The 12,215-nt window shown below is 28.8% G+C and overlaps 1 protein-coding gene across 1 annotated transcript; it reads left to right on the plus strand.

Moving 5' to 3' along the window:
- The first annotated feature begins 2,275 nt into the window (after positions 1-2,275).
- On the plus strand, positions 2,276-4,696 carry LOC108823434 (lysophospholipid acyltransferase 2). The gene is made up of 8 exons (XM_018596633.2): positions 2,276-2,690; positions 2,759-2,814; positions 2,892-3,112; positions 3,359-3,770; positions 3,842-3,927; positions 4,012-4,075; positions 4,162-4,280; positions 4,383-4,696. Exons 1-8 carry the CDS (start codon positions 2,386-2,388, stop codon positions 4,518-4,520), a joined length of 1,401 nt encoding a protein of 466 aa, XP_018452135.1. The 5' UTR covers positions 2,276-2,385; the 3' UTR covers positions 4,521-4,696.
- The last annotated feature ends 7,519 nt before the right edge of the window (positions 4,697-12,215 follow it).

A 12,215-nucleotide genomic window follows, 5' to 3' on the forward strand; every position in this document is an offset into this window, starting at 1 on the left:
AACTATCGATGTTGAAATCAATACCGGTCCTGGTTTGTAAGGGCATCAGTATCGCTTGGGACTTTTGTGGGGGTTTTTTTTTTCTTTTTTGTTTTCTGATTTTTTCTTAAAAAAAAATTGAATTAATTGTGAGTCGTCACGTGTCAGTGGGATCCGCACAAACAGTTAAAGACAACACCCAAGATGTTTCTTATTTAACGACATATGAGAAAAGTCTGGGACATTTAGTGGTGGAATCCACGCCAAAACACTTTAAGAACGAGCTATGGGACGTGCGATAATTTTGCCCTAAGGACATTATTATTGGTAAGCTCTAGAGAAAGCTCTTATCACTAAATGATTTTTTTAACTGAAAAGGAGAAAATAAAAAGTAAAGAGAGAAGGAAAAACATGTTCTAAAAAATGTCTTATTCCTATTAGTCTAATGTATTTATACTTACAATTAAATTTTATATTTTACCTATAATAATATTATATACTAAAGATCTTTTGGAATCTCACTTAGTCAAGAGATTTATAGTTAATTAATGTTTTTATATCAATAGATTTAAGATTTAAATTTTAGAAAATGCAAACTAAGGTGAAAAAATTATTATAATTTTTTTTAGCATGGTGCACAATATATCAACGAACATGGATTTTATAAAAGGGTTTGAAATGACGTAATCATATATATATTATTATTATAAGGTGGTAGAATTTTCGATTGTAAAATCGTATATATTCTCTCTATTTCATATTAAGTGTCGCTGTAGAGAAAATTTTTCGTTGCAAAATAAGTATCATTTTAGTATTTTTAGGTAAAATTTATCAACTTTATTCTCTAGTGTATCTATTGATTGAAATATAAATAGGTATATGGATAATGATTTTTTATATTAAAAAATATTTTAAACTAAATGATTTTTTAATCTGTATAACTCTGAAACGATACGAGATAAAGAGTATAATATTTAATAACATAATTATTCATTGTCGAAATGGCATATGCTCTGATGGGCTGGAAGTAAAAAGGAAGAAACAATTTGGGCCGGTATGTATAAGGTTGATAAAAAGGGTAAGACTAATTAAAAACAGCAGATAAGAGGGGATTGAGCCCATCATTAAGTGATGAGGAGAGAGTTGTTTCCAACAGTGCTAAAATGAACTTTGGCAAAATGAAAGGACCTAAATTATCGATAGTCCGGAAGCGTATGCTTCCTCGGCTTCTTATCAGGGCCAGCACTAGTTGAAATCAGAAACTAAAGTTTGAAATGTCCATTACAAACATGATATGTAATATCTGTTACCAACAGCAACAGCATCGTAAAATATCTCTTCACGAGGAGCTTAATAGAGTTGAGACTATTATCAACAGAGTCAGCAGTCCGTTACAAATTAGGTCTACAGCGAAGTATTATGGTATATATTCTCTTGAGGTTTGAAGGCTCAATTGATGAAAAAAGATAAAAAAAGGTTTGAAGACTCAATTTGAGGACTGCATATTTAATTTCAGGATTGTAGACTTATTTCATGCCATAGATCTTTTTTTTTCTGAATCGCAAAATTAACCCTGCAATGATGACATTTTCGTATTATATGTTTGTAGACTTTATTTTTTGAATAGTTAGAATGTTTTGCATACTTATCATCTGATTTTTTTAAGTATGAATGTTACATTTATAGTAATAAATTTTATTCTAATATTATATTTTGCTATTACAATATGTGTCATGTTTCATTAATTTCTTAATTTATAACAAATCAATTTAATTAGTTGTAGGGTGATAATACAGAAAGTACATGTTATTTTATGTGCCATTCAATCATGTATTATTCATTATACTTTATATTCCTTAAAATAGCATCATTTTGAGTTAATTTATGAACTTACCATAATTTTCTCAAAGTTTTAAGTTACTGAATTTTTAAAATAGTAAAAAATAAAAATAAGAATGAAAAGAGTGAAAGATAAAGCAACCTACCTATCTATTATACGTATTGTAAAGTATACTGTATCTTTTTTTGTAAGATAAGAGTTATTCAACTATTCGGATAAATATGAGAGATATTCCTAACAAATATCATAATTTAAGCTGTTTTATGAACCAGTGTTTTGTTTGAAAAAAAGAAAAAAATGAGTTGTTTTATGAACGTATAAGATAGAGAGTTATTAAAACGCGAGCTAAAAACGGCGGTGTTTTAATTTTCGATACGTCCAAGACATTCTTGTTGTTGTTAATCAATAACAAATTTAAAAAATTTAAAGGTTACTACTGTAATTTCGACATACATCGTGCAACAAGATCGAACCAAACACACACGACCTAACACCAACGACCAACCTATCATCAGAGATTCAAAACCAGACACTCACTGAGCGAGTTTTACAGACAAGACAAAACCATGGAATCGTTCGACATGAGTTCCATGGCGGCCTCGATCGGCGTCTCCGTCGCCGTCCTCCGTTTCCTCCTCTGCTTCGTCGCGACGATCCCAGTCTCCTTCGCGTGGAGATTCGTCCCGAGTCGACTCGGTAAACACATCTACTCAGCTGCTTCCGGAGCTCTCCTCTCTTACCTCTCCTTCGGCTTCTCCTCGAATCTCCACTTCCTCGTTCCCATGACCATTGGCTACGCTTCGATGGCGATCTGTAGACCAATCTCTGGATTCGTCACTTTCTTCCTCGGTTTCGCTTACCTCATTGGCTGGTAAGCTCTTCAAAGTCTCAATCTTTTATCCTGAAATCAAGATTTTTTGAATTGTTATTTTGGTGTAGTCATGTGTTTTATATGAGTGGTGATGCTTGGAAAGAAGGAGGCATTGACTCTACTGGTAATAACTCTTTTTTCTTTTTAGATTTGTTTCTTTAGCTGAGAGTGGGGAAGTTTGATTTGTATGTTTATTTTTAGGAGCTTTGATGGTGTTGACGTTGAAAGTGATATCGTGTTCGATCAATTATAACGATGGGATGTTGAAGGAAGAGACTCTCCGTGAGGCTCAGAAGAAGAACCGTTTGGTTCGGATGCCTTCTCTCATTGAGTACTTTGGTTATTGCCTTTGCTGCGGAAGCCACTTCGCTGGCCCTGTCTTCGAAATGAAGGATTATCTCGAATGGACCGAAGAGAAAGGAGTAAGCTATCTTGATTTATGGATTCTTGATTCTTTATTCATCGGTTCTTGATTCTTGATTTATCGGTTTTTGATTCTTGATTAATCGGTTCTTGATTTATGGATTCTTGATTCTTTATTCATCGGTTCTTGATTCTTGATTCTTGATTTATCGGTTCTTGATTCTTGATTTATTGATTCTTGATTTATCGGTTCTTGATTCTTGATTCTTGATTTATTGGTTCTTGATTCTTGATTTGTTGTTTAGATTTGGGCTGTTTCTGGAAAAGGGAAGAGACCATCGCCTTACGGAGCAACACTCCGAGCTATATTACAAGCTGGGATCTGTATGGCTCTGTATCTCTACTTAGTACCTCAGTTCCCATTGAGCCGGTTCACTGAGCCAGTCTACCAAGAATGGGGGTTCTGGAGAAGATTCGGTTACCAATACATGGCCGGTTTCACGGCCCGTTGGAAGTACTACTTCATATGGTCGATCTCAGAGGCTTCCATCATCATCTCCGGCTTGGGTTTCAGTGGCTGGGCCGACGAAAACACTCGAACAAAGGCGAAATGGGACCGAGCAAAGAACGTCGATATCTTAGGTGTTGAGCTCGCCAAGAGTGCTGTTCAGATTCCTCTTGTGTGGAACATACAAGTCAGCACTTGGCTCCGTCACTGTGAGTAGTTGAGGAGTAGATTCTTTGAGATTTGCCATTTTCGCAGCATTTTAAGGGTGTTTAAATTGCAGATGTGTATGAGAGACTTGTGAAGCCTGGGAAGAAAGCTGGTTTCTTCCAGTTGTTAGCTACTCAAACCGTCAGTGCCGTGTGGCATGTGAGTGCTCCTTCTTTCATAATGATTCAATCTTTTTTTTTTTAATGTTTAGTAATCAAAATCTCTACTTGTTTCTGTTTACAGGGACTGTATCCTGGATACATTATATTCTTTGTTCAATCAGCATTGATGATTGATGGTTCAAAAGGTATATGATGCTTCTCGCCTTTTTAACTTTCATTCACGTTTGTTATCTTTTTATCTTAAAACATGTTTTTTTTTTTCATTGAGCAGCTATTTACCGTTGGCAACAAGCAATGCCTCCGAAGATGGCAATGCTGAGAAGTGTTATGGTTTTCATCAACTTCCTCTACACAGTTTTGGTTCTCAATTACTCATCCGTTGGTTTCATGGTATATATAACCTCTTCCCTCTGTTATTTTTTCGCGCATCTTGTTAACCATTGTTTCTCAAAGTCACTCTTTTGTTGTTTTGTGATGAATGATGATGTTCAGGTATTGAGCTTGCACGAAACACTCGTTGCCTACAAGAGTGTATATTTCATAGGAACAGTAGTGCCTATTGTTGTGATTCTACTCAGCTACTTGGTTCCTGTGAAGCCTGTGAGACCAAAGACCCGGAAAGAAGAATAAATCTGTCTTTATTTAAAACCAGTGATTACTTCTTTGTTTTTCTTCTTATCTTGGACCGTTTATGTGCACCACGGAACTAACATTTTGTGTTAATTCTTCTTCAGTTCTCAAATTTTGCTCAAATCTCAGATATTGTACCTTGATTTTTTGAAGAAAGCCACTTTTAGATGTGTTTCTATCAGTTTGTCTTAGAGCATTTCCAATATATTATTCTATTTTCTACTCCAAAATAGAATTGAGTTTTTTTTCTAATATATTACTCTATTTTTAATTCCAAAATAAAAAAATTCTAATATATTAGGTTTTATATTTATTTAAAAATTAGTAATATCACTTTAATTTACAATATTTGCAAAACAGTCTATTTTCTGTTTATAATATTTCTATTAAATACAATATTAACCACAATTAAAATTTTCTATTAAATACAATATTAACCACAATTAAAAATTTATTATATAAATAAAATTATTCGACAAGGTTTAAAAAGGAAACATTTATTTAAAAAATTATCTTTGTTGTAAAATTTATTTTATGTTATTTATATAATTAAGAAATATTAACTGTAAATTTTATAATATATATAGTAAAATAATTTTAATATTCTTATTTTTAATAATATTTTATTAAAAATAAAAATATTTAAATATAAAATGACTATTTTATAAATAAAACATTTAACTTCATTTTGGAGTAATGAATTAGTTTACTCTATATTTGAAGTAATCATGTTTATTACTTTATTTTATAGTGGATTTTAGAGTGAAGTTATATATGATATTTACTGGAAAGTAGAATTTGGAATGAGTTTTACAGTAGAATTGAAGATGTTCTTAGACTTTTTTTTTTTGTCAGACACATGCTCTCGAGTGGAAGTTGTGTAAGAGTAGGAATAACTAGTCCACCATATGCTCGATATTCACTTTGACTTTGTTTCTTGATTATCTTGTGGTGTTATATATTTTATCTTTTCTTAATTTAAAAGTTTATTTTCTTAGAATTTTCCAAAACTATGTCAATATCTCACATTTAGTTCAATATACGTCTAGACGTTCGGATCTGGATCAGATATTTCAGGTATTCTGATTTATACTACTAAATCCCGTTCTAATATTTTATTAATATGGTTCAGATTCAGATAATAACTCTTCTAACCCAGTTCAAAAAATTTGTATTGCATCTTAAAAATCATAATGTAATTATATATCATTCGAATTTGAGTTATATTTGTTTGGTTCGGATATATCTAAAATAAAAAAAAATTAAATCAAAACATAAATAAAAACATTTAAAATGAATAAAAATGAGTCCAATACACATCAAACTGATAAAATAAAAATAAAATGTTAAATCAAACATGAAAACAAAGATTTTTTAAATAGTATACATTACATTATAGATAGATAGAATAGACTTGTTCGACGAGCAAATTATGATATAATTATTTATAATTAATTGGGTATTTTCAGTGTCTATTTAAATTTTAATATTTATTTTCTCTATCACATCAACATAAACACTGAATTGAGTATTTGAAATACTTATCTATATTTCAAATATTTATATTGACTACTATTTTAGATTTTTTATATTACTCGTTCGGGTTCGGTTAATAATACTTCGGATTTGATATGTTTCGTATTACCCTACAAGATCCATTCGGGTATTTTGTACATTTCAGATTAGATAACGGGTCGAGTTTTTGGTTCCGGTTGATCTGGTCCAGATATCGGATTCTGAATTTTATACCCAGCCCTAGTTCCTGTTTCTACTTTCAAATTTAATTTTTGTTTAGTCGGAAATATCATTAGTGCTTTTATCATTTGCAGTTTTGATTCATTAGTATCCTCTTGTGATTTTGGTTTTTATTAGATTGATTATGTTAGTATGAATGAATAAGGTTATGTGATTAAGTTTTGTTCTAAGTAATGTTTAATATTCTAAATTAGGCTCTAAATCCCTGTTTGTCATAAAGAAACAAAGACAATCTGAGTGGACTCGAATTCATTTTACATGCACTAGTTGAAGTGATAGTGAATTAGTTTTTGTTGAATGTAGGAATAGTACATATATAAGAAAACAGAAAAAGAAGATACAATAGTAATGGTTTACGTTTATGAGGATTCATCACTTTTTGATGATGATTTTCCTTGTAAATATCTTATATCTTAAGTGAAAAGAACATTCTCCATAAGGTCTAGAGTTTAAAGATATTTCCAGTTTACTACACTGGTTTTGGTTTCATGTACTTCATAGTCTTGAAGCAAAAAATACGAGTCATACTTCATCTTTTCAATCCTTATTTGTCTTTCTTTTTTATAGGTTTTCGAAAACCGTTAATATATATTGGGAGAGTTATTGGTAGATAAATTCTAGATGAGTTACAAAATTTCGAAATTCTATAATTATCGGTTTGTGGATTTTAAAAATCTTAATAAAATTCATTGTTATTAGTTTAAGAATATTTAAATTCTATTTATTTTTTTTGTTATTCAAAAAATCTTATTTCTATTAATTGTTTAATTCTATTAGAATCTCTTGTTATTATAATGTAAATTCTTAATATTTATACTCGTAAGACTAAATTTTCAAAATATCATGTTCAATTGTTCACTCACAAGATTTTAAAAATCCAGGTAATAAAATTTTACCCACATACAAACATCTCTCACTTGTCTCTTCTGATCTCTCATTAGTACATCAGTGATGATAAATTGATAATTATTTTGTAATGTACATTATGAAGTTGTTTTCCATTATTTTGGATGACAAAAAGTGGTTTTTCTTCTTCTTCCTCTGTCAGTTTTTTTTTCTGAATGTGTTCTAGATATGCAGAATGAAAGAAGATCATGCTGGTGAGATTCTTGTGTTGTGTGATAGGTAGCAATGTGTTATATATATATATATATATATATATATATATATATATATATATATATATATATGTGTGTGTGTGTGTGTTTTACGTGAACACAAACAGAAATGCATTTTCCCCTTAGAAGATAATGTGCAGTATAAAGACTCAATTGAAATTGGTTATTGAAGACTCTGCTATTAGAAAGAAAAAAACATAATGATGTTGTTTATTGTTTGATATTTTATTAAAGCTTTTGATAAAAAAGGATAGATGTAGACATTTACTGGGAAATAAAAATATTATCATCTTAACACCACATTTAGAGACACTATATATAATAGGAAAATCCGAATCCCAAAAGAGTCATTAGGGTAATAGCAAGCTGCAAGCATTTAGGAACATTTATTATGGCTAAAAAGTGAATAATCTTTGTCTAAGTTAATAAAACATTCCCCGAAAGAGAAATGCTATGATTAAGAAACATTAGCGAGACGATGATGACCATCTATCTTATTAAAACAGAAACATTCTATTGGACTTAATATTTATTTTGTAAGTTTTTAAATTAAATACACCTTTATACTTTATAGTTAAACTTACATTAAATCATTAATGTTTCTTTCTTTATACTACTATCAATGTTTCCAAACAATCTATTTTTTATACTACTATCAATGTTTCCAAACAATACAATAATTAATCTTAGTTATGTTATATCTATCATTTTCTTTTTAAAATTTTGTAGAAACGTCATAATTTCATAAATTTTTAAATAATGAATTTTAAAATTTGGAGTATAAGATTACAAATTATGAAATTATTACAATTTAAATCAAATTAGATTACATATCAGTCATCCAACAGTTCAATCGGTTAATCTCGGGTTTTAGTAATTTTTTTAATATGAATATTTTAAAAACCTAAATTGAATTGTCAGATCTCCGAATTAACCAGTATAATCACAATCGGGTTGAATTTAAAAACACTGATTTAAATGCAAAAATATTTTAAATATACACTTTTAAAAATTACCAAAATATTTGTTAAGTTATTAGTGAAATTTTTCATCGTAAATTATTCCGCGTTTTCAAAGCGTGGATCAAGATCTAGTACGTCGTTAATACATTATAAAGTCACATCAAATATATGGTCGGGAACTTACTCTATGCATTATTATGCACTACAAAGTGAGACATCATTAAATTACTGGTATAAAACATTATGTTAAATTTGAACGCATAATTGATTGATACTATGGACTATTGCCAGTCACCTTATTTGAGCCAATTTGAACGCATAAAACCATGGTAAGAATGAGAAAAAATATTCTAATATCACCTGATAACAAGTCTAGGCAAGTGCTTTATATTCCGTTTGGGTTTGTTTCTGGATAAGCTAAAAATTGATTTGTAGGCAACTCGGAAATAAACAAATAGGAATATTTAGACCAGAGAAAAAAACAAATAGGAATATTCCATTTGTTTCCAGAAATTTGTTTTTTTTTCTATCTTTTTGTTCTTAAAAAATATTTTAATTTTTAAAATACTTTAGTTAATTGATATTAGTAAGTTGCAATTTTTAACAAATAATAATTTAGAAGTTTTATTTGATTAAATATTATTAATAGATAATTATTAGAAAAGATAAACCAGAAGTAGTAATAGATATAAACTTTTGTTTTCGATCCATTTGAATATCCGAAATTGTCTATTTATTAACTGAATTTTTACTTGGAAATTAATTTGAGATTTTTATAGGCACAATATACCTCTAAATTAATCTATAAATTTAAAATGAAATTAAAAACAGGAATGTAGTCATTTTATGATTAGTAGTTTATTATTTTGTCGTTTTCAAGACTAGTAATTTACAGTATTTCTAACAGGATTTTAAACCCTCAATTTTAACGTTTCATTATTCAGGCCTTCAAACTCTATACTTTTCACTTTAATTTTTCTACTTAATTGACTTACATATAATTATATTAGTATTAACTTTTGTATCACTTGAATCTTTATAAACATGTTTCAAGCAAATATTTAAATACTTTTTACATATATGCTATTATTGATACATATAATACATAATATGTTAAAATTTAAATTAAATTATCTAAAAGAGAAATGTTATGTATATGTATTTTTACTATTTCGTAACTCTTCTCTCTAATTGATGAATTCTTCGAATACTTATTTATTTTGGTGAAACCAAAGTAGCTATATATGAATTACAAATATTATGTTTTGCATTTTTGCTATGTATTTATTTGTAAACTTTTAGTGCTTATAGTTAATTATTATGAAACTTGAGGATTATAATGGTCTGTAATAGAATTTATAGATAAAATTCAAGTTTTTTATTGGAGAAATCACCCTCAAAACTTCATTTTGAAGATCTTCCATCTTTAAAATATGTTTTTTTTTTGTAAATGCCCCTATTGTATAATATTCCCTCTGTATCACTATAAGTGATGTTTAAGGTTTTAGCACACAGATTAAGAAAATACTAACTTTTATAAAATTTACATTGGTTATATACAAATATCATTAAATGAGAATAGTTCAACCAATAGAAAAAAAACACAGCATTTTATAATTGGTCACAAATTCAAATGCTATTAAATTCTACATAGAATAGTGAGAACATCAATTATTTTGGAACAAAAGAAAATTCTTTAAAAACCACTTAATATGATATAGAGGGAGTATTTTGTCACTATATACTTTTTAAACATATATATAAATTTATCGATATATTTGACATGTGTTAGATCATTTTATTACTAAATTTAAATTTATATTGTAAATATATTTTTAACATATATCAGTAATATTAATCATATTATTAGCATGTGTTTTGATTTTGTTATTTAATTAATTTTAAAACTAAATTTTATATAGTAAAATTATAATATATAGTGACTGAATTGAATTACTGAAAATACTATGGACTCAAGATCCACAGTTTAAACAAAAAACATTACAGCATTGTTTTCTGTTTGATACTTTATCAAAGTTTAATTTAGAAGGATTGATGTAAATGTTAAGTGGGAAATATATTCTTTTTTGTCGATTTACTGGGCCGACCATTCCAGTTGACCCACTAACCTCACCATAGGAGGCGGAATCGAACCCGAAGTGCCAAGGAGAATGGAATGGTATGATGAAAACCACTGCACTACAAGGCTCCTTGGCTTACGGGGAAATAAAAGTATTACATCTTAACACTACATCTAAAGACATTTTATTAGGAAAATTATTAGGAAAATCCAAATCCCAAAAGTGATTGTTAGGATAATAAACATGCATTAAGGAAGATTATTAATTGCTAAAAGAGACTAAATCTTTTTTTAAAGTGAATAAAACATTCCCCGAATTTTAGACCCAGAAAAAAAAAACATTCCCCGAAAGAGAAATGTTATGATTAAGAGACATTATAGCGAGAAGTGGACCATACATTAATATATAATAAAGTCACATCAAATATATGGTCGGGAACTTACTCTATGCATTATTATTATGTAGTACAAAGTGAGTCATATTACTATATCATTGTAACAAACACTATGTTAACTTTTATAAAATGATTGATACTATGGACTATGGTCAGTCACCTTCTTGCTTGAGCCAATTTGAACGCATAAAATGATAAAATCAGGGTGGGAATGAGAAAACAAGATTCCAACATATAGCTTAATATTCGATCCAGTTTTAGTATGTTTGGATTTATGATTGTAGCTTTTTACTAGGTTATACACTTATACCATGGACCAAAAAGATATAGTTGATAAGACAATTTATCATCTCAATGTAATAAAAAATTCATTTTGCACCAAAAAGACATTTCAGTCCAAAAATACATAATAGAGATGGCTTACTGATTATATCTGTAAAAGTATCCAAGCAATATCTACCTTTTGGTATACAAATCAAATTCAAGAGTGACTTTTCTAATTTCTGAGCTGCATGGAAAAGTTACAGTGAGATGTGAACAACCAATAAAGAAAAAAAAAGTAAGTGAAATAAAAGTTGGACCGTGTCGGCCATATCAACTACTTTTACTTTTAGTCAACAAAATCATAACAACTAAAACTTATACTTATCAGTTATCAGATTTCTTTCTCTCTTTTGTTGACAAAAGAACTAATTCAATGTTTTATGCTCGTTCAAAGTCCATGCTAATCGAATTTCGGCTATTCTAGTTGGATACTAGATGGGGACTGGAAAAATATCTTTCTTTCCAGTAAGTGTAAGTTACTGAATGTGAAATTTGTAATGTGAATTTTGCTTCTAATATTTTCTTCTTCTTTTTTTTTGTAAAAATATTCAAAAATTATAGTAAGACCATGTCATATCTCCACAAACACAAGAAAAGTATTCCAAATAATTTCAACTATTTTAATATCAGTAGATGAATCACGAAATTGAGCCCTTTCCCCTTTCAAAAAGAAAAAAAAATGAATCATGAAACTGTAATTAAAAATCTTATTGCTTTAGATATACATTTTTCATGTTTGGCTTTGAATATATTTTGAAAACTATACTGAGACGAAAAAACAAACTATTGAATAGATAATGTTAATAGTCATCTATAATGATGTCAAACAATAATAATAGGAAATGAATCAATAACAATGATTTGATATAATAACTGAAGTAATCTCAGCTTATTGAGATTTCGATTTTATAAACTTCTCACCACAAATGTGACCTTATGTCTAAAAACAACAAAACTCATTCACAAAGAAAAGCAATTTTAGTATGAAACCAGAATCGTTAGTTACTGTGAATGCAAACAAAGTTACCCATTGAAATTTTAGATAAATAATATCTAATATA

Source organism: Raphanus sativus, chromosome 9, assembly GCF_000801105.2.
Source record: "Raphanus sativus cultivar WK10039 chromosome 9, ASM80110v3, whole genome shotgun sequence".
NCBI lineage: Eukaryota > Viridiplantae > Streptophyta > Magnoliopsida > Brassicales > Brassicaceae > Raphanus > Raphanus sativus.